The 27,508-nt window shown below is 43.7% G+C and overlaps 1 protein-coding gene and 1 long non-coding RNA gene across 11 annotated transcripts in view; one reads left to right on the top strand and one right to left on the bottom strand.

Annotated features, from left to right (window-relative positions):
- FAM13A (family with sequence similarity 13 member A) overlaps positions 1–27,508 on the bottom strand; it is a 133,020-nt gene that overhangs the window by 49,401 nt on the left and 56,111 nt on the right. For 8 of the 10 annotated variants that reach the window (XM_065633626.1, XM_065633620.1, XM_065633621.1 and 5 more), the window contains 2 exons: positions 26,844–27,016; positions 1,232–1,273 (listed from right to left, as the gene is read on the bottom strand). In XM_065633626.1, the coding sequence (XP_065489698.1) occupies positions 1,232–1,273; positions 26,844–27,016 (215 nt within the window). Of the gene's footprint in view, positions 1–1,231; positions 1,274–12,088; positions 12,179–26,843; positions 27,017–27,508 lie in introns of those variants that run through there. The other 2 variants (XM_065633628.1, XM_065633629.1) reach the window with 2 other exon arrangements.
- Positions 19,990–21,067, top strand: LOC135988066 (uncharacterized). The gene is made up of 2 exons (XR_010606111.1): positions 19,990–20,445; positions 20,949–21,067. It is a non-coding gene; the product is annotated as an uncharacterized LOC135988066 (long non-coding RNA).

Here is a 27,508-nt window from a genome sequence, read left to right as displayed (position 1 = left end):
AAAGAAAGAGGGGGACTAATATGTTCAACAGAAGACAGGATGAGGATTTAAACAGAGGAAAACTTGTGACAGGGGAATGTATGCAGCTACAAAATAATCTCCCCTAGGAAAAGGCACAACCTCCTTGGACAGTTTGGAATTTTTGCGGCACAGACTAGGCAACATCTGCAGAAATACACCACAGGGAATGATGATGAATCAACAAGGCAGACAAGACCATGCAACCAGGCTACTCGATGAACAGTTCACTGACCCACATTTCTGTACAGTTTTAATGCAAGTCTCCATATTAAGAACATGCACGAAATGCACGCTTCCTGTAGTTTATGTTAGAAAAAATCTCTAAGAAAAAGCCCAAGCTACAAAGATAAATAGGAATATATGCAAGAGAATTAACAAATTGAAGAGATCACTGTAAGAATGCCAAGTATCACTGCTCTCACAAAAAGCACCACAGGGATTTCTTTTTATTTGTTTAAACTCCACAGAGATCAAAGAAGCCAATTATAATATGTGGCCCTTCCTCCTCTGCAGCCCTTCACTGTTAATTGCCCTGGCTCCTGTTCTTCCACTAAGTGTAAATGAAAGCACTGGAATTGAGCCTGCTACTGTAAGCAAGCAGAGCAAACTTTCACTGATGTCAACAGAATTAGGCCCCTTTTACAAGCAATGACTTTGCCCTCCAGTTGGCAAAACAAGAACTGCAATTTGTTCAAACGCAGGGCAAACGCTGTTTCCTGCTGGCAGGCACGCTGCAGGTCCAGGCACCCTCCTGCTTTTGGTGGCTGCAGCACAGGAGCAGTTGCTGCCTGGGCTGCTCACTCCCCATCTGGTTCCTGGTTCCTTTTTTCTGAGCAGGACACGCTGCTGGTTCCTCAAAGCTTGTGGCAAAAAACTCTCCTGTGCCTACAGATTATATGCACCTCATGACAAGCATTTAAGCTACATAATGTACTGAAGAAAAGAGGAAACGAATGACCACCTTCTAATTAAGAATTCACAAGACTGGCATTAAACCCCGAGCCTCATTTCTAAATACAAAAAAATTTCAACAGAGTTTGTATCTCCAAAAACTCATTCATCCCACTAGCCGAGCAATACTTACGAACTTAACATTAATCTTCAGTTTGATTACAGTCTGTTCAGCATTTCTGGCATCAGTCCCCACATTTAATTCCAATAACAAGTCAATCCCATACAGAAAAATAAATTAAAACAATTGAGCAAATACCTCACATAGAAGGGTGACATAGGCCGCTCATCTTCTTGGGAGCTAAAAACAAAACATATTTTTTGAAGTTAGTACGCAGCTCTGTCTTGTATTTGCAGTTTATTACAGCAAGATACGCTCTAAAAGCAGAGACAACAAACGTGAAACAGTACACCTGTTACAGAGGTAACATGTTTGTTTTCTCCTCTGGTTGTACTAATGGAAGAGAGCTCTAAGTTACACTCCTTAAATCCTGAGAATCCAACTCATTTCCAGTGTCCACAAATGTGGTGTAACAGATCTCCTGCTACAGGAGACACCCCAGCTCTGCAGTAGTGCAACGACTATTCCCATAGCAACAATAAGGTATTTTGCCAGCAAAACCACCAGAGCCTTTTGCTGTCTGCTGTTCCAGAATTAAAGAACCTGCCTATTAAAGCAAAAGTTGAGGAAAAACTACAAATGACATCTTGGGAGACCAAAGAAATGGCCACGGGTGTATGCATAAGGCTATGAATCCCTCCCCCAGTTTTATCACTCCCATGGAAAACTGAGTTTACTATGCTGAAACCTCCCTAGGCTTGAGATCAGGGGCTGCCATCGGCTGGCGTGGAGCTCCCCTGACAAAATGGTGTTCCAGCAGTCAACTGGCCTGGCCCAAACATAACTACCTATCTGGTGTGTGGCCGTGCAGCTCCCTCATCCAGCTTATCATGCCTGTGCTGGCTCAAGGGTAAAACCGAGCTGCTGGGGTGCTGAAGCTTAAAGGTGTGGTGGACTGAGGGTTAAGTCTATTTAAGACTGTGCTACTGTAAAAAGGGGTTCAAATGAGCTTCACCAAGTCATTCCAACCAAATAAATGGTCGGCCTTGCCCTGCCCTGCAGAGTAGGACCCTTGCCTTCCTCCAAGCATGCAGGAAATGCTCCTGAGGTCAATTCGTCCCCAAAGGACTTTTAATCAGGTCTGCTGAAGAGCACAGCAAGTTCAGCAGAAGAGATGAGAAGCTGCATAAATTACTTGAAACAAAAGCAGAAAGGGCGACATCCCACAGGTGTTGGAAACCAAGCACTTCCCTGCTGCTTTCCTGCTGCTGCAGCAGCCTGGGACTGAACGAGCACACAGCAATGTGCCACAGGTCCCAGGGCACTGCCACACTGTGAAGGCATCCATTGTGTTTGAGCTTGTTCAGAGGATGAGAGAATACGGGACAATGCTCTGGGTAAGGTGAGCTCAGTGTCAAACTCAAGTCACTTGGGGGTTTTGATCATCCCAACCAGCTTTCAACAGGGATCTGAAGTAGATAAAGCCTGAACAATTTTTGAAAACCCACCCTGAGTCCATTAATCTAAGGAATTTCAAAGGATTTTATTTATCGGTTTATAAAAGCCTCTCTAAGCACAGAATAAAGGGGAAGGGAACACGTCTCTGGGTTTTGTAGCTAGGAGATCAAATACTCAACAGGTAGCTTGTGCAGCTTCCACTGGAACCAGTGGAAAACTCCCTCAGCAAAAGGAGCTGAAACTGGTCCCCAGCCAGCTAAACACCCTGCTCTCATCCTGGATATACACAGAGGCAGATTTCGCTGTGGCTCATTTGAACCCAGCCAATGTTATTACAGATCCACAAATACGAATGCCAAATTCACCTGGGGAGCAGGAGCATGAGGGAGGAGGTAGGATGCAAGGGAATCAGAAAGGACAGAGAAGTGGACAGACAGACAGAGGAGTAAGCCAATGCACCAGGAAAAAAAAAAAAAAAATCACAGGGGTTTAATTCTGCATCATTTTAACTCCTGCACTACAGTATGCAGAGATTCACAAAGAGACAACTACAGACATCTACAGAAAAGACTTTCCAGCATGTTGTGCAGGAAGCCCAAAACACTGACTCAAGGGTAACACCAAATACCACAGAGCGGAAGGAAAAGCTGCTTCCGAAATCAGCGCGGTCTGCCAAAACTCACATCGCCTCTGCAAAGCAACAGTGACAGGGCAGTTTTCCGCAGCTCCCCGAGAAGACTGGGAGCACAGCTACTGCTGGAAACTTTGCTGCCACTTCCACAAGGCCTGTCCTCAGCAGTTCGAGCAAACTGCAGCTAGTCGCTGCTGCGGGAGAACCAAACACCACTGCTGCCCTCATCCGAGACCTGGCCAGCACCTGGAGCAGCAGAATAGGGGCTGACAGCCCTTGCCTGCAGCCAGGCAGGTAACGCAGCTGCCTGTGTCCTTGCAAGGCGTCCTTGTGAGAAACTGCTATGGCTGTGAGACAGCCTAAAAAAGTGGAGGGAAACATGGAAGCGCCCATCATTGCCCCTCCCAGAAGACGATCTGCAACAAAGGCACCAGCAAGAACCTCTGCCAGATCCAGGCTCCCTCCCCTGACAGCATGCACAGTCTCTGAGTTTGCATGCATAAGCTGTCTCTCTGTTTAGCACTTAGGGAATATATATACACATATATATATTAATGTAAAGCAGCTACTTTAAACTCACAAAGCTGCTGGTAAAGTTTTTTGCAATGTTCAGTTCATTACATGAAGGGCTGTACTTGCAGTCTCAATGCAAACGAGCCCCAGTGGCGCACACAAAACATGAAAAATGTTTTCTCATGAGAGAAAAGTTCACGGCACCATCAAGATTTCTGTGCATCCATGCAACTTCAAATGGCAACACCAAATGCTGCTGCGTATAGAAGGGGCAGTTGTCAAAGCCCCACCACAAATGCTTTCTTTTCCATTATAAAAAAACTTTCCTCATCTCAGGGTTTGAAATTTACTTTTAAGTCACAGAAGCACAATAATACTGAAAATGCCCAAATAACCTTCTTATATTCATACTCCCACTAGTTGCTTTGACAGATCAGCTGGAAAAGAAGTATTCAGCAGGGACTCTGAAACCTCTTGCATTTCCTTCCTTTTCTTCCACAACAAGCACAACTGCTGCTCCACAAGTTCAAGTTTTATATCTGTACAAAAAACCATTATCTACTCACTAACTATCCACTAACTAGTATGAAACCTAGACTTCTGAGAAAACCATAAAAATATTTTAACTTTAAAAAGATCTCCTGCATCTGAGCAAAGCACATTATCCATTTCCCCTCTAATCGTTAAAAACAATGTATCCCAAAAATCTTTTCCTAACTTCATGCACCTTAGTCAACTCATCTGCGCGAGCTGGAAGACATGAGCTGTGCAAATCACACACAGATTTAAACCAGCTATTCCACATAATTCACAATCCCTCAAATTAGATGTGAGACCACCAAGCCCTACTGTAATCACTTAGCGCACAAAGATTCTGTTTTGATCAAAATGCTTTATGAAAACAGTGAATTATTTGTGTTGTAAGGTAATAAACTGATGTGCTTATATTATACACACAAGCACAGATTAGTTTAACAAATAAATGAAAAATGTGCGTGAGAGGTTTTAAACCTGTGTATACCTAATCACATGGGTTCAGATATAAAAGAGACAGGCAAGCAAGAAAAACGTGCAAGATATGAATCATAAATGATCAGTCGATATTGCACAATGAACAGGCTAGAAATTGGTTTAAAACCTTGCATGCAGGATTCTTTGACCCTATCACTCACACCATGCTGATTAAAAACCAAGTGATTACTTGTTTTTAAAACACCTTGTACTGAAGGGTATATTAGTATTGCTAGGAAGCCCTTTCTGTCATGTATCCTTAAGTCATTAAGATATGTTTAACATTTAACTGTATACTGTACTTGGGCTGTGTAATTCCTCTTTGGCTAAAGGGATATATAACTCTTCCAGAAAGAAAGGAAAGCTTAATACCTGGCACAGTAACCTGGCACACCAAGTCAGCCGTCCACAGTACGCAGGGGACAAATCATTCTGATGTGCATCTATCACATATTCTAAATTTCAAACCTTGCCCCCCAAAGAATTTATCCATTAGACAAGCAGGTTTTGTGGTAAATGAGATGGATTTTTGTTGTCGTTTGTTTAATATACTCTCAAAGTTTTGTCCAGCTTTACACATGCTTTACAGCCAGAAGGCACTGAAGGGATGAAATAACTTCACGAACACACAAAATTCAGTTATTTATTCAACCATCACCGATTACCTGGCCAAGCAGGTGAGTGCAAAATACAGTAGTCTCTTTCTTCTCAGACATATACATAGCTCCCCTAAGAGAAGTGATTAAACAGAAATGCTCTTTCATGCAATACTTGGGAAAGCAATTTCTGACACTCCTAAAGAACGCCTAAGTATATGATCGCTTCCTTATTGCTAAAAACCAAAACAAATACCAGCCGAACTGAAAAAACTTGTTGTCTTTATTTTATGGCTAAAGAACTAATATTGCCATGTCTGTGACCTTCACCAAGCTAACAAAAAAGTTTGTCAGACTGGAAGGAACGCCAGTATCACCCACATCTTAGGATTTTCAGGCACACGTATTTTACAGCATTTACACAACGCATCCTTTCTGTCTCTAAAGAAGGAAATAGGAAAGCTTGGGTGAAATCTAACTGTTAAAAGATAGATTTCCATTACAGAACCACGGTTACTTTTTTTTGCCTCCCTCTTTTGCAACAGGAATGTTACAGCCAACCGTTCACCCATTGCATTCTCTAATATGCAGTGATGATTTTCCTTTTTTTTTTTTGACATCTCATCTTGCCTTTCAGAAAGAATATGGGAGCTGCTGAGTCCATTCCAGAGCTGGAGAGCTCCATTTAGATGGAGAGTTCCCAATTTATTTATATGCATATGGGACAGCCCATAAGGTATATGGACACTCCAGGTCAGAGGGTGCCTTGGGGCCCTTCCCCCTTGTTTTATCTGCACTTAATTATTAGCAGTTCTTCTGTCCTGGCTTGCTGGCACTGGACCCTCCATTGTAAAGCTACTGCTGCCTTCCTCATCTGCATCTCTTTTCAAACATTAAATGGGATATTTAGTCAATTAAATTAACAACAACAACAAAAGTGTTGTTTTGTTTTGGTTTTTTTACAGTCATGAAAATGTACTTTGACTCAAGAGTCAACATTTTGCACCAGAGATGGAGGGTCTAAACCCTGGCAGGGTCATGCTGCTCAGCCAAGGTCATGTTTTCCTAATGCCTTGCCATAGCGTCTATTTGTTCTGACCTCAACAGGGAGATAAAGAAATGGCTCGCATTCTACTCCACCACAGATATTCTGGACTTCAAAAGAACTTAATTATTTTGTAGTAAGAATACTTTTTGCAGGCAATGAGATTGCTGCTTCTAATTTTAATGCAGTCAAACTAAAAGGCACTGAAAAATCAGTGGCATCAAATTATTAACAATGCAGCTTTTGTGGGGAGGAGCAGGAAGGCTGAGCTTGGGTGACTTGTTAAGACTTCAAAGTTATCTCTGTCTTGTTTTCTTCTCACCATTTAGAACCACCATGCCACCCTGGATTAACATACATGCCATTTTTGCAATTGCAGGGGATTTTAACAATATTGTTTATTTACTCATTCTGATAGTCAGCATTAAGAACACTAAAACCAACTTCAAGAAAGCCTCAATTTTGAGGCCACAGTAGTGCTTTTTGCTGAATATCTTGTCTTATTCAGCACTTCTTTTTTTCCTCCCCCAATCATTTCCCCATAAAAGTTATTTCAAGGTTGCGACAAAAGCAAGATTGAAATGGCTCATGAAAATTTATTACATACTTATTTTCTCAGCAGAGTGATATAGTTTGTGCTTCACAGCGGTGGATAAAAGGTAATGTTTTTGCAAATGAGAAAGAGCAGGCAATGTAAGCTTCTTCCTTCAAATAAAGCAAGACTGTTGAGGTATGTTATGCAAAAGACTAAAGAATAATACCACCCCTGATGCAAGAGTAACCATAAATTTAATCTAACATGATAACACTGTGATGATTAAAAGGTCACCATTAAAAGTCAGCACTTACCATCAATTGTTGAGCAATGCCATCCTTGCTCTATATCCTTAACTGGAGGGGGAAGGAGGAGGAATGCACTACATACTGTCTAAGAAACAAGTGTTTAACAGGTATTTGTCCGCAAGTTATTTCCATGCAAACATTTTCATTTTTCCCTCAAGAGTAACTTTTATAGTCAAAACCATAACAGCTTGTTTCAAATATTTATCTCCTACCTTCACAGTAATTACACTTATGCCTGACCATGCTTACCACTGAAACCAGGTTAAACTCCTGCTGAAGTTCCTGTGTAAGCTACTCACCACATGAACCACATGTCAAAATACCAGGCAGACAACCCAGCTTCTTTATTCTGGACTCATATACTCCACAAAATATCTCCAATAACTTGGATGGGGGTGGATTGGTATTGGTTGAAATATTAAACTCCAAAGGATCCTGCCGCCTTCCCCAAAGCCGTTTCTTCAGCAGTGTTTTTCCTAAATGTCTTTCAAGCAAGTCATGCCTTAAGCCTGTGAGATCGCATTGTGCAGCAATGTAACTGCGGGCCTGCCGAAAGGGACATCTGTGGGGGAGAATTCCCTATTCGCCTTCCAAAAGCGTGAGCTTCTGTGTCCTGTTTTATCTGGCATTCAAAACACCAATATTACTATTTCATAGAAACAAGCTGAGGTGATTATGAAGGGCCATTCTGTCACACATCTAAGGAGCATGTACTATTATTTCTTGTTCTATTTTCCACAGCCAAGATTAAGGCATGAGTACCCAAGCCTAGAGCAGAAGCCTTTTAATTCTCCAAATACTAACATATAGCATAGCCTTGCCACATCGGGAATCTACCGTGTTATCCACAGACATAAATGCACAGGCTGTGCGTGAAGGGACACTGAGACTGAGGCACATTGCCTGAATGGACAAAAAAAAAAAAAAATTACACTGAAGTGTCTTTGTACACCTCTTCCCACTTTGAAGCATCATTGGGGAAAGTACAGGCTATCCCGGGGCAAGCTGAAATGAGCGGAACTTCTTGCTGATCAAATGTCACTGTAAGTGAGCGGCTGATTTTCCATTTTTATTAACACATCTGAATCTACTGGAAGCCTTGACGGCATAATTTTGTATAATTATTTCCTACTCACTATCCTCCTGGGTTGCAAATATGCTTATCTTTTAACACTGATGTCATTTTGTAAACAGCTTGCTTTTGTTGTTTTACTTCTTAAACTAGTTGGGGCTTACTATGAAAGACAGGGCAGTGTCTTTTCTGCTGCCTGTGGTTTGGCAATAGTCTTCACTAGGATAGAACTACAAAATGGGTCAGAAAGAGGTGGAATGAATGTACCAGCCAAAGTCTCACCTCTTCTCAAGTTTAACAGTGTGAAGTTGCATAACGCGCACATACTTGTTGCATTATAATGGTGAAGAACTGTTACTAGGTAACCAGCGATTTCAATTTCAAGGTTGGTTGTGAAAAGCTTGCACGCTTCAAATTAAGTTATCTAAGAGCCCAGTCGTTAGGTAAATATTCATAGTTTCTTGCTTAATCAGCAGGACATCCCAGAGGCAAACACTGGAAAAAAATCTCATCAATTCCCTCTTTTAGTCAGACCCCCACATACCCAGGAAGAACTTCCACAGGCTCCTACACCCATCACGTCACAGCTGTGACAACACAGGGTAACCCAGCTGTGGGTCAAATGCGAGCCTGGAAGGCCAAAAATTCACATAGTCATAGCCTATTGCAAAATGCTATGACTTGACAAAGATGAGAAGAAAGGTTTGAATTTCTCTTCATTCTTCCACCAGAAAAAACAACAACAATAACAAAGCAACAACAAAACACAAACCCAAACCAAACAAATTAAAAAAATCAGATACAAGTTCTCTCCATCCTCAGAGAACATACTTCACATACATATTCCAGAACATACTTCACTAGGGCTTATCAAGCACTCCCAGTACCTTGGATAGAAAGTGATAACAAAGTCCAAAGGATCAGCCTTATTTACAGTACAACTTGACACTCACTAACGCTCACTAATATGTTAAAGAGAACACAGTGGCCGCTCCAAAGAAAAGAAGGAAGTGTGGCGGAATACAAACGGTGTTCTCAGGCTAAAATACTTGGTATTTGTAAAAGACCCCAAGCAAACAAACCAGTAAGGTAAATCAAACAACTCTGATGATGACAGCAAGCGAGACAGCCCATGCTGTACAGGTTAGAAACAGACCAGTCCCACTCCCTGCCTCTATCAGATGCGATTTCTAAAAATATCTGTGATGGCTTCACTCTTCCTCTGCCTCGATTCATTTCAGCAAAGTGAGGGAGGCCACTGATCACAACCAAGGCCCCAGTGTGTATCTGTCTGTCTTATCTCCTATGGAAACTGCCAGATGTATTTGGCAAAGGCAGCTGTCACAGGTTTCAGCTTTGCACAGCTTTTGTTAAATTTGCAATAGACTGAGCTAGAATAAATGAATTAAAACATATGTTAATAGCATTAGTAATGCTGTAACTAGGAATCTAAGTTATTAAAGTAAGCTCATGCTATTCAGAAAACATGTTAGCCTGTTAGCAATAGAAGAGAAAATTACTGGTGGAACGGTTGTTGGAAAATCGGTAATGCAACCCGTGTGACATCCACAGGTGCCTATTACAGTGCTCGTGCGATATAGTACCTCTTGCAGTGGAGGGTTCAATACATTCGGCTTTCCACCTCTACCCATGCAATAAAACCCAACCCTGATATCCCCATTGTCACTCCGTCGCAGCAGGCCACCATATCCCATCATGTGCTAATCCATGGACATCTATATATAGAATAAAACGACACTGTATAGTATATATGGCTCTATGCAAGCACATCAAACGATTTTTAGGAAGACAGACTCACAGCTTACAGATACCTTGGTAGATACAATACTTTGTCACTCTAGCAACAAATCCTAAATGTCACAGCTTCTTAAACAGAGCCACAGGAGGGTTCCCATGGCAGGCGCGGCACGGCCAGCTTGCTGCCCACAGAGAGCACAGAGCAGGGCACCTGCAGGAGATGGGCAGGAGGGAGTTTTTCTGCCCAGAAAGGGAACCAAGTGCAATCATCACTGGCAGCTCATTCACTTTTTTGAGAGGGGAAGACTCATGGTCTCAGTTTGGGAAGTGCCCCAAGCCGCAGCACCTGGAAGTTTCTGCTAGTCTGCTTTGGACCCAGCAACAGGAACCGTGCACTGAGAGTTGTCCATGTCCTCAGCTGGAACAGCATCATCAGCCTGTGCACCTCACAGGAACTACAAGCATACTGCTACCTGCACTGGTACTATTATCAGGCATCACCTTTCCTGAAGCTGAAAAAAAAATGCCCAAAGCCAGCAAGACCCTCTCCCACGGCAAAACTCTGCACTAAGAAGGAAGGAGACAGCATTCCAAGGGGAAGAACAGGAAAATGAAGGTGTATCCTGGAGAATGCCACTGTTATGGGATCTGGAAGTCTGTGCTTGTTTGCCCCTAGGTCCAAAGAAAATTACGTGCTAAGTATACGCATCTTTAAAACACATCAAGGAGACAGAAAACAAGCCAGAATTTTATGAATATTTTTTTTAACTGCAAAGCTCAAACAATTCTGTACCATGCTCAAGGTTTAATGGGAGTTTGAAGAAAAATCTTCAGTTTTAAAGTGCAGGGTGCATTTCTGACTGATTGAGAGTGAATCCTTGCAACAACAAAAACCAAAGAGTCTAATTAGAGCCACCCTATGAAACCTATCTTCCCCTGGGGTGAGCCAAGAGCACACTAACAACCACTTGTTCTAACCTCCACTACAACAGTCACAGATCCTCTGGAACGTAAAAAGGTTAAATATATTATGTGAGACCAGTCCTTCAAATAGGAACGATGCACTATGACTACTTCTTTAAGACATTCAAACCACACTTCTGCTTCTTTGCAGTCATCAACATGGAACCCTGTGACTGCACTACTGCAAAAGAGACTTCCTCCGCATCTATCTGCAGAGGACCCCGCGCTTTATCAAGACAGTAATGGTTTGGGCAGCAATTTCAGTTACTATTTTATCGTGGCCAAGTAAGCAGCAACTCTGCAGCTTCGGCTGAAATAGCACCACCACAGTGCTGGAATGGCATGCTAAATTACTTATTTACTGTTCTGTAGATTACATAAAGATTGATATTCAGCTCATTTGAATAAGGCTAGAGGAGGTACGGACTGCATAATTTTGCGAACTGAAAAAGCGATAAAAAATATTAATGACTCAGTAAAAGTACTGCGTACACTTTGCCCCCCTCATCGCCCCGGTGGGTCTGTGCCCTGCCATTTCAAAAGCCTGCCTGCAGTTACGCCTGCCATGCTGTGGCAGGAGCACATGCCAGCACTGGTACGCACTCACAGCTGGTGCTGAAGGGAGGTGTGTCTCGACACCCTGGAAACAAAACAGCCCTTTACCTCCGAAAACTAAACCTCTCTCCCATGCTGGTGCAGAGGCAGACCACGCTGGGTGTGTGAGCAGACGGCTATACGTGCGGTGTGCAAGGAGGCTCGGCTAGGCTCCCTGACCGCAGCACTGAAGCGGCGGCAGGGAGCGGTTTGCTCGGGCGCAGGGAGCCGTCAGACCCCCACCGCTCGCCGGGACGGGGTGGCCCCGGAACATCTAAATCCCTATAAACCGGTGAGCTGCTGCCACTCCCGCCCCAAGGACAACACGGTGCGGGTTTCGGGGTGCTACACCGAGCCTCCCCCGCTCCGCAGGAGGAAGCCAGAGATCTCCCCCACCCCCGGAGCCCCGTTAATACACTGACTTGTTACAGTGCCCCGGCACCAGGCAGCCGGCCTGAGGGGTGCTGCCCCTCCCGGTATGGCCGGAGTCCCGGCTCCCCCCGCGTCGGGCAGCCCAGCACAAGCCGCACACCCCGTTTTGGGCCGGGGGCTGCCCCGGCCGGACACGCACCTCTGCAGGGGCATGACTTCGCAAGCCATGCTGGCCATCGGGCCGCCAGCCGTCCGCCTCTCCTCTCCTCTCCTCGCCTCTCCTCTCGCCCCGCAGCGCCGCCAGCGCCTCGCCGCGGGGAAGCCGGCAGCGCGGCCCGGCCCCGGGGAGGGGCGAAGGGGCCGCCAGCCCCGCGTTGGCGGCTGACAGCGACCCGCCCGCCGCGAGGGCCCTGGCCTGGCCCGGCCCCTCTCGCTGTCGCCGGGGAGCGAGGGACACCCGCCCCGGCCCACCCCACCGGCCTGGGCAGACACAAGTTCACCAAAAGAGGTTTACGGTGTGCAGCTGGTCCTGGACCTGGAAGAAATCCCACAAGCTGAGGGCTAATTGCCACAGGATAACTTTTAACAAAAACACCCCACGAGGTCTTTAGTACCGCTTTTAGTAACTATAGCCCCCTCCCTTCTTTCTAAATGTCACCCAGGGTGCAGTGTAGTCCCCCACAACCTCCCTCTCCACGCCGCAGCGGTGCTGGAGCTCTCTGGGCACACGGGCAGGGCACTTGGCGCCCACCTGGTCCGCCCAAAGCTCTGCTGTACCATCGATAGCATCACCGGGTTACTCCCCGTCCAAAAGCTGCATACAGGCACCGTCCCCATGTACAGGTGTCCACTGGGGCCAGCGCAACTGGGCCTTCGAACCTACAATCCTTTTGCGTTGCAGTAGGTGCTACTGGGGTTCAGAGGGTTTGCGCAGTAGTTGGCCAACCGATTCGGACACACAGCAAAGAGGAGCACATGAGAACTCTTCCCTTAACATTTGAAATGAAGAGCTAAGTGTTGCAGAAGCTGAGCTAAATTTTACTGATGTTCCCAGTGGGCCACCCTCAAGCACTCCTGCTTCTACATCTGTGGCTGCTGACCAAATACTGCTCTGAAACAATGAATCACACTGTTTTATTTGGTGGAAATTCGGGTCTGGGAAAAGTGGTAAACAAAAGAACCCCACACAATGTGGTGTGCCACCTTCCAGGACATAGCAGCCTTGGAAAACAAGCAGTATACATTCTGTCAGAAGGTCTTGCACTGAAAGGTTTGATGGCTGCTGAAGGAGCATACCCCAAGTTTTATTTTTTTACCTTTGCATTTCCTCTGCCCAGAACACCTAAGGAATCACCTTCAACTTCCACCAATACTGGAGAGAAACGCTTCTGCTGCTGCTCTACCTGTGAACGACATTACCACACCACACACTTTATACGACAAAGAAGGGCGCAAACTCGAACTGATTAAGTGGCATAAGAGAATGGATCCTCTCAGCATTTTAGGTGGTAAAATCCTAATGACTATTCTGGCATTAGCAGACATGCCAGTCTTCAAAAATTCAAGTCAATATTAAAAGCACCGTCACCCTCAACCCCAGTGAGGACTGGCACTGACACGGGAGAAAGCTGCGGCAAGAACTTAGTACATGTAAGTACATGTAAGACTTCCATACAGATACAGGTCATGCGAATTAGACGCAAGCCACATCAGCTTTCTGGAGAAGCAGCAGACACTCAGGTTAGCAGAAGGGTATCAGACATTTCACAGGGATGCTTAACAGATCCTGACCTTTCTCAGCAGAAGACAGGGGTGTTTTCTATCTTAAAACCAGCAGGCAGCTGCAGCCTCAGAAAGCGGTGGCATGGAGCAGAGACGCAGAGGTCAATTGAGAAGTGGCTCTGCTTCAGTACACTGAACTGTTTAATATTTGCTCCTGTCAGCAGGCTGGCTGGAAGAAGAGCATTAGTGATGCTTCTGCCTGTGGCCTCAGCACAAGCCTATTCTGCTGCACCACAGTCACACCAGGCACAGCGCAGGGCCCCTTTTTAGGAAAGTCAGCAATGCTGATAAAGCACTCTGCCAGCATGGATCTGGGCTGCTCTTATCTCTGGCAATTAAATGAATATCTTGATGACTTCCTGTTAAATTAAATGCACCATATGTGCTCTTAAGCAACTAAAACCATGAGAGAAAGATTCTACTCTGATACATAAAACTGCTTCAGTGTAAAACAAAGGCACCTTGTATTGTTTCACAATTTGACAATAAATCAAATTGCCTCTTCCTGGACAGCCTTTTTTATACACACACAATTATTCACAGTTTATCATACTTCTATAAACTGAGTGTTACCATCAGGATGCCAATGAAAAAAAAAATTCCACATTTAACTAAGGACCCATCTACATGGGGAAGGAGTCAGTGTTCTCCAGAGCAGCTTGCTGAATAAACAGAAGTGGAATAACTCAAATAGTTGCTGTACTCTGAAGTTATATACTAGCTATTTTGTCTTAACTTCCATGAGATTTGCCTGTATAAATGAACTTAGACATACTAAGATCCCCAACAAAGAATCCACTAACAAAAAGAGATGCTGCAATAACCAGAAAGATTAATTTATGAATTAGCATCAGTGAATAAGGTTAGTTCACGCCACCCTGCTAAAATCAACCAGACGCCTTGAGAGAACATTAAAGTCGCCCAGGGCTCCGCGAGCCATCAGTACCTTCAGATCCACCTGCTGTTTTTCTTCTTTTGGAGTACCCTCAGTGGGGTGTCAATTTTCTCCTCCCTTGCCTGACTCTTTAACATTGCCCAAAACATCACAACTAAGAAGAGGTGCCGTAGCTCATGTTTCCCTGCATGCCCACTGGCATGCAATGTCACCATCCTTTAAAAGAAAGGAGACCAGAGATGAAAAAATGCAGTTGGTGGACTTCTGCTAGCACTGCTGGTTTCCCAAAGTTTTAGTTACTTCTGGAGCAGTTGCAAATACTGCAATAAAAGATTTTAACACTGAGAAATGTCAAAGAGAGTGAAATTTAAAAAATATTTCGGGGCACATGGGCCAACTGTCAGTAAGGGCAGTAGTACTTGCTACACAAGCAGCAGGAAATCGCCCCACACATTGTCTCAATGGGCCCTTTGAATCTCTCACCCTGCTAAACAAGCACACAATTCCTTAATTCTTCACCTCCCCTGTTCGTGGGTACAGACCACAAGTGATGTATTTGTGGCACAAAGTAGGCAGGCAAAGGCTGCCAGAAAACTGCAATCTTATCTCCAAACAATTCCACTTCCTTCTCACAGATGTTTATGTGAAAGCCAACTTGCTACTTGACAGAGGCAGGAATTCCTACCCTCTCCCTGCCCTCTTATGCATTTTAACTTGCATAATTCAAGCTGGCTTGTCACATGTAAAACCTGGGATTATACAACATTTTAGTTTGGATTTCTTTGCACTTGTTGAATTTGTTCTCCCATGTCAAACATGGAAAACAAAACCTCTTCTGCAAGTTTCATACAATTATTGTATTCCTATTGCTCAGAAAGGCCAAACTCATCTGTTGGCAGCAACAATGCACAGCACTGGCTATTTATGGTACCAAACAACTTACATACAGAGGATGGGGAAAAAAAACCTTCTCTCAGGAGAGGCACAGCATCCTCTCCACTGCCTATATGCTCCTTAGTGTATTGCGAATACTTCAGGAAAACAGACAGCAAATAAAAATTATAAAGCCCCCTAAAATACCAACACATACTGCCACACTTCAGCACCTATGCCAAGGCAACACCTGGGTTCAAACTATTTGATTTACAAATTTCTTACTGAGATTCAACAAAGAAAAAAAAAGACTCTGGAACTAAATATATGAATAATTACTTTTCTCCACCACCATAAACATTTAAAGAATGAACACGTTTGGAAAGGAAGTCTCTTGTCAATCATCATTACAGAAGTGCTTTACCAAGTAATTTTCTCAGCATCTAAAGCAACAAGAGGATGTGTGAACAGCACCAGAGGATATAAGATAAAAGTGATCTAGATACTAGATTTTATGAGGATGTGATTGGGTCTGCCTCCTGAAAAGCAGTTACCCCTTGCCTCATTGCACTATCATACACAAATTAGATATTATTAAAAGAAAAGAAAAAGAAAAGAAAAGAAAAAGAAAATATCTTGCCTGGTCTGATAAAATCTGTTTTTTTAAGATGCTGGAGCTCTGCTGAATACTATCAACGTATTGCCACAGTGGTTACTAAGTTACACAATAATTTACCCCTGGCAGAAACATGAAATGCAAAGCAAAGCAATCATCAGACTGAAAAAATCAAAGAATATACTTTACAAAATACCACCAATACAAAATTTAAAATGCCATTATTTAAGTACACATACATGCATTGATACACGCATTTTTCTCTTTAGAGTATCTGTGAATACAAACATCTGCAATTACAAATGATAAATACCCTGGAAAACCTCCCACAGACCAGAAGATTTGTGTGTGCACACATGAAATAAGCGAGTCACATGTAAATAGAAACCATATTTGGAAACTGTAGCCCTTCATGTCCAAACAAAGCAGAGAGATGATTAAATAGGCCCTGTCCAAAAGAGCACAAATGGGAGGAAAGAACAACTAATATGTCAAAACCGTAATTTAGTAAAAGGAGAATCCTCAGAAAGGCAGTGAGTACTAACAGCGACTTTCCAAGGCTGGTACTCAGCCCTGCACCACTGAATGCTTTTATCAATAATCTGAAAGGAAATGTAAAATAATACTGGTGGTTCTTTTTCTACGCTGTGTGCAAGCAAGCATTAGGAGTTTCCATACAGGCATATAAAACTCCGATCTAGGAACTATATGCAAGATGATGGGTCCTACTGGGAGATGTATTAGGCCAGATCAGCACTTCTACACAAGCCCTGAGTGACTGTGCGGCTAACAAAAGTAACGTTCTCTGAGGAGGCATCAACACGGATATTGCGTTGAAAAGGTGTATTGTGTCTGTATTTCCTATTGGAGTAGTCGCTACAGAAAACTTCGATCAGTGCCCATTCTCAAGCAAGCTGTGAAAAATGGAAGAGTGCTCAAAGAGAACCCATGAAGGGAACGCAAGAACTAAACCCCACACATTTAGTGCTTTTCAAAGAAAACACCCTATCCATGCAGGAAACATTAATATTTGACCTAGTACTCACAAGCTGAACAAGATCCAATGGCTGGGAGTCAAAGACAGACAAATTATTACTAGAAATGAGACTTTTTAAATGACAAGGATAACTAACTAGTGACACAATTCATCAAAGACAATGGTGAATTTTTAACATTGCCTCTGTTTAGGAATGCCAAGCTTTATACAATCTGCCCAGATGTAATTTGCACAATACTCTTACTTGTTTTCTTAACCGATACTCCTCTTGTCCAAAAGAGAAGTAGTTTGCTCTCAGTTGACTTCATTTTATTTCTTTTATTTTTTGCACTGGCATAGAAATACAAGTATTGTTGGCATATACATGGGGAATATTGGTTTTTGTTTGTTTGTTTGTTTTTTTGCACTATAGCTCTTCTGTTCCTTCCTGCAACTTGGAGGCCAAATTACCTTTTAAAAAAAGCTAGTTAAAATCTATTAAGGAGGAAATATATTCCATAATTATTCCTTAAACTTGCTGGGACAGGAGAAAAGTAAACACCAAGTTGAAAGCTTCTCAGAGCTTCATGTTCTCAGAGTTCCTGATCTGAGCCGACAGATAAGCATGCAAGCACATCTCCCATCGCGAGGGACACCTCAAGCTCCTTAGGGGACCTGCATTAGCTGCTGTGCTGCTCTTCATTCAGCAGCAGTGTCCTTTGCAAGTGCTGCCCCACCCGCTGCCGGCCGCTTTAACTTGTTCCAAAGGACTCTTGCCTCATGGGACAGCCCAGGAACAATTTCTTGGCTTCCCTCCTCGAGAAAGGGGAGGATTGGGAGTAGGTTCCTAACGGGTTTTCTGGGAAAGCATCAAGTAATGAATGGTTGTGCCAGCTAATCTACTGTGGGAACAGGGTAAAGCATACTGCGTAACAGGTCACTCGTTTTTTTGTTTGCACCAGTCAGTTCACGTGCCAGAGCACTGCAGAGCAAGCAAACAAGCAGGAGTCTGGTCATGTACAAGTTATTTTCAAAGCAGGCTTTAAGCTCTGCTAATCTAATGAAATTTCTCCCACTCCTCTAAATGATTATTTTTATAAAACAGTCTGCACAAAGACCCTGTAAAAATTCGGCTCTTTCAGACCAAAGAAAATGTTTGCCCCAGAAAACACCGATGAAAAAGCATTCATTTGTCAGCAAAAACATTCAAAAAAATTTTAAAAATTTAAACAAGCCCTTGATACTCCCTGCATTATTTATATTTCCTACCAAAAATGTCACTGGTCTCACACTTTCCCACCTTTCAAAAACATCTTTCCAATCCTTTACAAAATTACTGTTCTTTTGAACTCCATGCCTCTGCACTCACCATCCTTCCTGCTTTCTAAAGCATCTTCAAGTGCAACGCTCGTAGCTCACCCTTAGCCTCACAAAATAACAACCATATCAGAAGGGGCTGAGCAAAGCGGAGGAGCAGGCCACACCATTCACGTTTGGTGCACGCAGTTTTTTACTCCACTGAAAGACAAAACTGTCATCTGTGTTGGCAAGGGAGGCGGCCTGGCGGAGTTACCCTCCAGAAAAACCCTCTGGAAATAGCTCCTTTTCTTCAGCAAATGACGCAATAGAAAGGAGTCCTCCCTTTGCACAAGTGCCCCAGTGCCCAGCCTGGCTCCCGGGAGAGGTGGTGGGAAAAGACGAGTTGGCAGGAGAGACTGATTCCGGCTGGGAGGCACTGAGAGAAGAGTGAGCTGGGTGAGAAGAACTCCATCTCTGCCTAGAGCTGGAAAGATGCATCTGCCATGGAAGCAAGGCAGATTCTGGCTAAAAGACAATTCTGACTACATCTATCAAAACGTGACTGTATTTGACCAGAGCGCAGCCCTCTCAGGCCAGTCCCAGGGCTTTTTTCCTGCACCGAGCTGTGCGTATATCAAGAAACATGAATTATGATTTATGTGCAGCCAGGCACAACAATGCCGGACTCAATCAGTGCAGCTCATTGCTGTGCCCCTCATTTGCAACATCAGCTTTGAGCCTCACCACTCTGTAGGTGTCCAGGCTGTGTAAACACGCTCCTATCCTGCTGCAGGCCAGTCTGAGCAATGTTAGGAGTGGCACAAGTGGATACCGAAGGGAAACAAAATTTCAGCATAAGCCTATGTTTAGTTATCAAGAACATTCAGAAAGACAAGAGGAAGGTCTGTAAGCTTGTAACTTCCCAACCCACCTTCACACTCCTGGGAAAAATGCAAGTTTTCCACCCAAGGGGCATAAATCCAGCAAAAGCTAATGAGAGTTTAGAGGAAAACTTATTTTCTGTGATGCTCAGTAACCCCTCAGAATGGTGGTCACCTTTTTTTTTTTTTTCCCCCCAACACTTTCTGGAGTTTCAGAGTAGGTTTTTTTTTTGAAGGAAACATCTACATATTTTATAAAACTCTCCCAAGAGAGTAATAATTCCATGGTGGTTAGGTGGTTCCTAATCGTAATGCAGGATAATAAAAATGTTATTTTATTAGATATTAATCCCTCCTGACATGACTCAAACTTTCTGAATGCAGAGAGCTTGAAGACTGAGAAAGGGCCTGAGGAACTGGTGGTGGAACCTCTTATTTCCAGGAGGGCTGTCAAAGCCTTAATGACTGGAAGTCATTACCATCCAAGCAGCCTTTAGTAATTTGTTTGCAGTTACCTAATGGCCTCTCTTTGCAGTCATCCCTAGAGCAAATACACTTCTTGCAACAGGTGCAGAATAAAAAGGAAAGCTTTGGTACAGAAAACAGAACTATCTTCACACTGCCTAACTGCAGCCCTCTCAGGCCAGGAGGAAGGCACTGAGCCAAGGTGAGAAAGCGCAATTTGTAGATAAGCAGTCAGCCTGGGATCACATTCCTCACAACAGATATAATTAGATAAATCTCTCATGGCCACTGACCATGAAACAGGAGGATTTTACAACACTGAAACAGCTCAGAGACAGACAGACGCAAGCAAAGTGACCAGAACACTGAGTGACAACCCTGTCTTACCATTCCCAGCCTTTTCTTATTAGACAGCCAGCTGACCACTTTGATTAAAAATATACATGTGTGTCATGGGAAGTCACAGCTGAACTCCATCAGCCTCCACTGCAACGTGTCGAACACAACGTCCAAATGCACAGCTCTTTCAGCTGAACCGGGAAGCTGCAGCAGCAAACGCTTCTGGCTGAGAACGGGGTGACCTCTGCTCGGCTGATCTTCCTGCTGACTGCCTGCAGGACGCGGGCCCAGGTCCCCTCTGGGGAGCCGCACAGGAAGGCGCACCAGCGGACCTCGCAGCTCCGGGTGGTAGAAAACTGCTTGCTCTGCAAAGCTCCCGGAAACAAGGCACGCCGCACTGAACAATGCACCAGGCGCTTCAGGGGACAGGGTAAGGAAGCTACCGGAGAGGGAACCGCTCACTTACTGTAGTAAAAATAAGTCACAGTGCAAAGGCTCTAACTCTTCCCTAGTTGCGAGTAATACAGGTTTAGTGATGGGTGTCTTGGTTTTTGTAAATACAAATAATAAAACCAAAACGATTTCCAAGGCTGGTTTAAATTCCTTGATTTAAATTCCTGTGTGTTCTCCCGTAAGAGGTCATCAATCCTTTTGTTTGAAAATGACCTCAAAACTGTCATACAAGTATGTACCTTATTTCTTACAGCAAAAACTACTGTCTGACCCAGTTGGTACCAGGAAGCCACCAGACTCATGAGATGAAGGGACTTTCTCCTCACAGCAAAAGGAAATACAAAAAGAAAAAAAAATGAACCAGATGACAGTATAAAGAATCCTAGCTGAGAGGGCAATGTTGGAGATAGAGAGTCAGTTTTTTTCAGCTTTGTTACTCAATTGCTGTGAACTTACTGTAGTCCCTTGCTGGTTTCTCAGGCTGCTGGATGCTGTCCCAGGAAACAGGAAAAGCTAATATACTCGGCTCATGGACTGAAAGAAGAACTTTTGTTTCCATATGCACATTATCGCATTAAAGTGCTGATTTCTACAGCTAACAGTTGTCAGATCTTTGTTTCATTTGTGATCCTTGTTGCTTCCGAGATGAACCTCCACTGCTGTGGCACAGGTCAGGGCATAAGACTCAAAATGTTCTCCATCCCTCAAGGCATAATTTGTCACCAGATAAATCTTGCATAGAGAGGCAAAGATAAGATGGCTAGAGGTAAATAGGAAGGTTAGAATAGTGTAATGGAAAAAGCCTAATCTAAAGGAGTAACCTGTGGAGGGTGGAAGAGAGAGGGCAAATGCTTGGAAAAGTAAACTGAAATCCACCCAGGTGACTTGCATGGAAAAAAATCTACATAATTACATATTACTGTGACTGTCATCACATCTTGGCTATAAACAGGGGAGAAGAACCGTGGAAAAGCTGAGACCACACCCTGACTCGCCATTCACAGTCACCTACCTTGGAGAGACACATTTATCACGTCTTTGAGGCTGTGTTTTTAGAATACTGCACGCTTTTCTTAACAACTCATTAGGTAAGGCAGTTCCCAGTGCCAGCATCTCACAATGCAAGAAAGAAGGGAATTGATTGCATAGGAGGGTGGAGACAAATGTACTCTCAAAGTTAAATGAGTCAGCTTGGAAAAACTAACTCAACACAATCTAAAGAGAGAAAGTGACAAACAGCAACAACACCCTACACAAAACAGTCCCCTCCGAGGGCTAAGAGCATGGCCTATCAGAGGCTGCTGCCGAGTGATGCATCAGGCAACCACCCTCACCGCTTCTCCATCGACCTCTCAGTGTCCAGACCTTTGCTCCTTTCCTGAGCAGTTTTCTGGAAGAATCCAGGGCTGTCGGAGGGCAGCCTTGCCTGCTGCCTGGCTGCAATCCCTTATGTAAACCTGGCAGCAAGGCTCCTGAGTGATAAGGCAAATTATTACTTTGGATAGGGACAGAATGTACTGTCAAGACAGACTTCAAAAACAAAAAAAACCCAAACCTAAACAAAAATAGTCAGCTAAGCAAACACCAGCCCCCCTCTTGATTTGTTCTGGCAACAACAGGCACCCAAGTTCTTATCACATGCCAGAGGATAATGGTAAGTTTTGGCTTGCCTTGGTTTTAAACTGCAGCTGCTAAAAGGAAAGCCAACAAATAGGGAAAGTGTTTATAGTAAGCACAAACTTCTCAGTGTACAAATACGTGTGTTTTCATAGCTCAACAATTAACAGGGAGAACATGCAGTGTCATTAAGAAGAGGGTGCAGCAGGGTACATTAACCCACCCCTTACTTTAGGGAGGATACTACAGCGTGTGATCCCTTTATTTGCAGGACATAGGCCAGATATAAGGATCTTTGTGAACAAAAGCTTGATATAAACAAACCTTCTGTTTGAGAACATGCACATGTTGGAAAGCCAGCACGGGGTATCTGTGCTGGCAAATCTCATTGCAGCTGTGACTGCAGCCACAAACAGGAATTTATGAACTTTGGCACACAAAGACATGGCTAGAAAGTACTGGAGAAGGCAGCTTGCTTACTGAATGACTGCTCTGGTTGCTCTAAGCTTTGGCTCTCAGGAACTGCACGATGTTTTTCACAAAGTATGGCTGCCATGCAGGTACCCATTCCCCAGCACCTGATTACTACTAGCAAGAAAGGGTACCCAGTCGCACTCCTTTGACTGGTATTTCCACCTAGGGAACACACACAGAGCCTAACAGCACTGCAAACAACAGGGTGCCCCCTCTCGCTGAGGGATCCTCCTTCAAAACCGCACCAGGACTGCAAAGAGATGCAGCTCCAGCAAGTGCTAGAACAGCCATATACAGCAAAGCCTATTTCTCAGGTAAAAGATCCAGGATGGTGACAACGAACAGTCTGCAGGTAGGATGCACCTCTGAGCCAGCATCAGGAAGGACATTTCTGCTCACCATCAACAATCCTCTGTCTCACATTCTGGCTGCAGGAAGCACTTTCCCTCCTGCCTGAAGGCTTTTCTTTGCTCGTATATGAAGTTTAGCACGAAAGGCTAAGATCATTGCTTCCAAGAGGCCCTCCTACTTTTTTATCCACTTAAATCTGAATATATCCTATCCCTGAAGCAAAATCCATCCGAATCTGTTGTTAGAAGCACTTAAGTTTTAGCCCCTCTAGGCACATCCAAAATCACTCCAGTTCCTACTGCAGTTATGTCTGCCCCTTCTGAACCAGAGCTTTGACCAGACTTTGCCCTTCTAGACAGTAAAAAGAAAGAGGGACCCAAACAGAGACTCCGAGGTTCACAGAGCTGCAAGCCCACCATCGCACCCTCTCACTGATGGTCTGCTAAGACCCCAGGGAGCCCCGTTCCCTCCTGCCTATACCCCTGTCCCAAAGCTGCTGCCTCCCTCGGCTCCTCAGCTCTGCAGCATGTCTTGTGGCTCTCAGCCTGGTAAAGTACGTGCGTGGTTCTCAGGGTCCAGAAATTCGGCTGCCCTGCTCTGAAGCTCTGCACAGGAGCTCTTGCAAAAATGACATAATCCTCACAAAATATGCAACAAGCTGCATATTGCCTGCAGACTTTCATCCTTTCAGAGGACCAGTGTCTTCTTCCCCTTCCTTTGTTTCTCCACTCTTTTGGGATTTACCCGAAGACTGCATTAATTACAGGCATGTTTTTCTGCTACTGCATAATCAACAGTTTGCCCTTGGCATACAGTTATAATAATGAGGCAATTTTCAAGAGAACAGATACATTATGTGCTAGTGGGGATTACAGGTAAATATAATTAACCCACCTTTTTTGGTCAGAAAAAAGAACATATAAACTTTACAAATAGCGTTTGCTTACGATAACAGTTGTGAACAGAAGGTGATACAGATTTTATGCTCTGCATTATGTTTTGACTGCAACTGATACTTCACATATTTCGAATGACAGCAGCACCTTCAAAAAATTCCTGTGATGAGGAATATCATACGTGTGATGAAGCATAACATGTCTTTCAATATTTAAAAAAAACTAGTAAGCCATTTTAGAAGACATAGTCACAACTGTAGCTGCTAATTAATAAGTGGATCTTCATTTTAAGCTCAACTGTATGAAGACACATACTGAGAGGTATTTTAAATAGTATCCAAAATCACTAATCAACCAGAAGTCTCTCACTTGCTCCCTGAAGACCTCTGCTCTAGTGTCAAATGAAACTGATTGAAAAATTAAAGACTACAGTCCTTGCTAGGGAGGCCTTAACAAGCTCAGTGTGTGTGGTTATTTCTTCACTGTAACACTTGTGAGCATGCTAAAGGTGGAGTTCTACATTTACCAGTCTGTGTAACCCTTCATCCTCTTCTACTCCACCCATATCATTGTATCTGAGCATGGAAAGGGAAAAAAACACAGGTGTTTTCATGAAACAGCAAATGATTATCGCTACCAAGAACAAGCTTTATTCTTTTCTAATAAAGATCATATGCTAGCTGAGCAGATACAGCCATTTCACTGATATCTGATAATTACATATAATTACTGATAACATTTATTTAAGAACTGTTAGTACCTTGTGACACAACCCCCCCAACAAGAATAGCAGCATGTTTGCACAGCACTTTATAGTCTAGCTCAGATGCCAGAATTCTTCTGCTGAAAAAGGTGAAAACTCCTAATGTAGCCTTGCACTGAGATAATACGAGGTAATACCTCTCTGTGAGCTTAGGGTACACATGAGTGACACAAGGCTGTCAAAAGCATGTTTTAAACCACTCCTGATATAGAGAGCACTACATTAATGCACAAACAGCTGTCCCCCAAGTATGTTAGGTCTGCTAGAGACCTCTCTCCTCTCTTCCTCTTAGGAGTCGTCCAGGGCCTCCTCTCCATCCTGTCCTGCCCGGCAACTTGCCACCTGGAAACTGCGTGGAAAACAGCAAGCACTACCTACTCCTTCTTCAGCAGCAGCAGCAGATCACTGCCAAAAAAGCACTGGAAGCTAACAGCAGTACAGATACACAACCCAATTAGGTAAATATGTACAGAAGTGTGATACAGGACAGAAAACTAGGGCATTCTTGAATAAAATGCGATTACGAGCAAATTAATTTCTACAGTTTATTAATTCCTCAGATAAAATTAGAGATGCAGAAGGCATCTTTCATCTCGAGGCCTGAGCATGAAGATTAGGCATCTGCCTAATTACAAATACCTCTCATTTGGTGCTTAATGTCCTGTGCCAGTATTGGTCCAACTGTCCCATATTTCCACAGTACTCTTCTAAGGAATTACACATTGACAGGAAAATCTGAATTCCTACAGCAAATAATTACAAATTTTGGGGAATGTTCTCCTAAAAGAATCACAATTTTTTCGGGTACCTCATGAAGTACATCAGTGACACATACTTTCCCAGTCACAAGACTCGGCAGTCCTTTGTTTCAACTCTCGAGCACCTGATGTCCCTTTACACCTTGCAACATGCAGCAGAGTATGGGGCAGGGACACACTGTGCCAAGCTCCAGCACGCCAATGCAAGAAGCCCTAAGTTCTGACCCAGTCCCACCTGCTTGGCCCTGTCCAGCTGGTAGAACCATATTGTCTTCTCACTTTTGCCAGCTGACCTGCTTCAATAGTTGCTTCCTAACTCAGCTCAGTCAAAAGGACCTGTATTAACGAAGATGTGTAAATGAACCTGATGTCTTCTGAGTGCAGGAGTTTTGAAGGCAGGCTTTGGGACAGTAAACCACATAGTTGACATGGCTAGAAATTAAAGAGCATGTGTGCCTGCAAGGGCTAGAAACCAGATTTGACATCGACGCTTCACTTCATTATGATTCAAAATCTGGTGTTAGTGCATAATTTGCTAACTCCTCTCATGAACTGAGTGCTGTCTGTCTGTCTGCCTGCAATAGTGCTGAGAATAGCACTTGTCTCCTGGTCTCCTGCTTCTACAGTGAAGTCACTCGGTTACGTGTCTGGCAGCACTGCCTCTGCTTTGTGTTCTGCATTGGAATGCAGAGATCCTGTGGTGTCGTGTTTCGTGACATGTAAATAGCACTATTTCCCACATTAGGCCAACCCCGTATTTCAGTAGCATACAGCAATTTCCCACAGTAACCTGAGTCCTTCATTTTCTGCACCAGACACGAGAAGAAAGGGAATGACAGACCCAATGAAAAGATACTGGTTCAGTCTGATGTTCAGGAAAGCACTTCACAAGAAAACGAACTGACCATTACCTGTTCGCCTCATTGACAAAGTGCCAGCAATCAAAACTCAAGATGCTCTTTTAGACAGATACTCACACAGATTCTTATAGATAAATCCAGATAGATACTCTTATAGACACTCTTTTATCATTTGTCTTGTCTGAACGAGTACTATCATCACTCCCGTGAGAAAGATAAGATCTCCGGAAAGGCCCTTCCTTTTTGGATTGAGAATGGGAATAAAGTCAGCCACCTGTTAAGATTTAAACTGAGCAGATCAAATATGCTTAATTACCCACAGGAGGTATCCACATTTTGGTTGCATCTTGTGCTTAGTGTCATTTCTAGTGCCTAATCTTAGAATGGTTCTGTCCATCTGCACTCCTTCACCAAGCAAGGCCACATTCAAATGCTTGAAAATGTATATTTGAAAGGCAAATCAAAGCACATAGCTGGCTTTGTAAGGAACCTGTTGGAATGTGAGGCTTCAACAGAGTTATGCACATTAATTCACCTTACACCCCAGCATACTGACTTTGTAAGCACTGATGGAAAAAAATGTGTTCAAAATGCTCAGTGCCGGAGGTACAAAACAAACCAAGGAACAAACATAAAGACAAAAAAGGAGCACTAACCTGCAGAAAAATGCACCACTGTTAACGAAGGAGATTTCATCTGTTAAATCCAGCTCCTTCCAACATGAACCACCGTCTGTTAATCGGAGGCTGACCTGAGGTATTCCATCTGACAGGCCTGGTTGTGGCACTAGGCACGTTTGGCTGGATCCTTCCATCGTGGACTTTGTCATCTACAGAAGCAAGGAGAGAGAAAAATGGAATGTGAAAGGAAGAAAGGGCAGAGTTTTCAGATAATCTGTAACAGAAGGACATTCCCTACCAGAGTACAAGCAGCAAAGAATACGACAAAGTGTAAAACAATAATATAAAATACATATAAATCAAACGTTCTGCTTGATAAAGACTATTTAAAGAAAAATAAAGGTGTGTCTATTGAAAGAACAGGGCCAAGAGTGAAATTAAAAAGGAACATAAGTAAAATAAACAAAGTTTTTTTCTGTATCACAGAAGACAGACTGAAAAACTTCCCATTTAATTTGTTTCTTGACACGACTGGAGAAACAGATGGTAAAAGCAATGATACACCTCTTATTAACCCCCTGCTCTTCCTTTTTAATGGCAATTAATGTCAACACGTGCCCTGGAAGGAAATTTCTCAGGCCGTGAACGTTCTGGGTCGGCGTTCTTTGCCGAGGCAGCCAGGGCACAGGGTTGGAAGCTGG

Source organism: Caloenas nicobarica, chromosome 4 (assembly GCF_036013445.1).
Source record: "Caloenas nicobarica isolate bCalNic1 chromosome 4, bCalNic1.hap1, whole genome shotgun sequence".
Taxonomy (NCBI): domain Eukaryota; kingdom Metazoa; phylum Chordata; class Aves; order Columbiformes; family Columbidae; genus Caloenas; species Caloenas nicobarica.
Note: the sequence above shows the minus strand (reverse complement) of the source record. Positions and strands in the feature narration are given on the sequence as shown.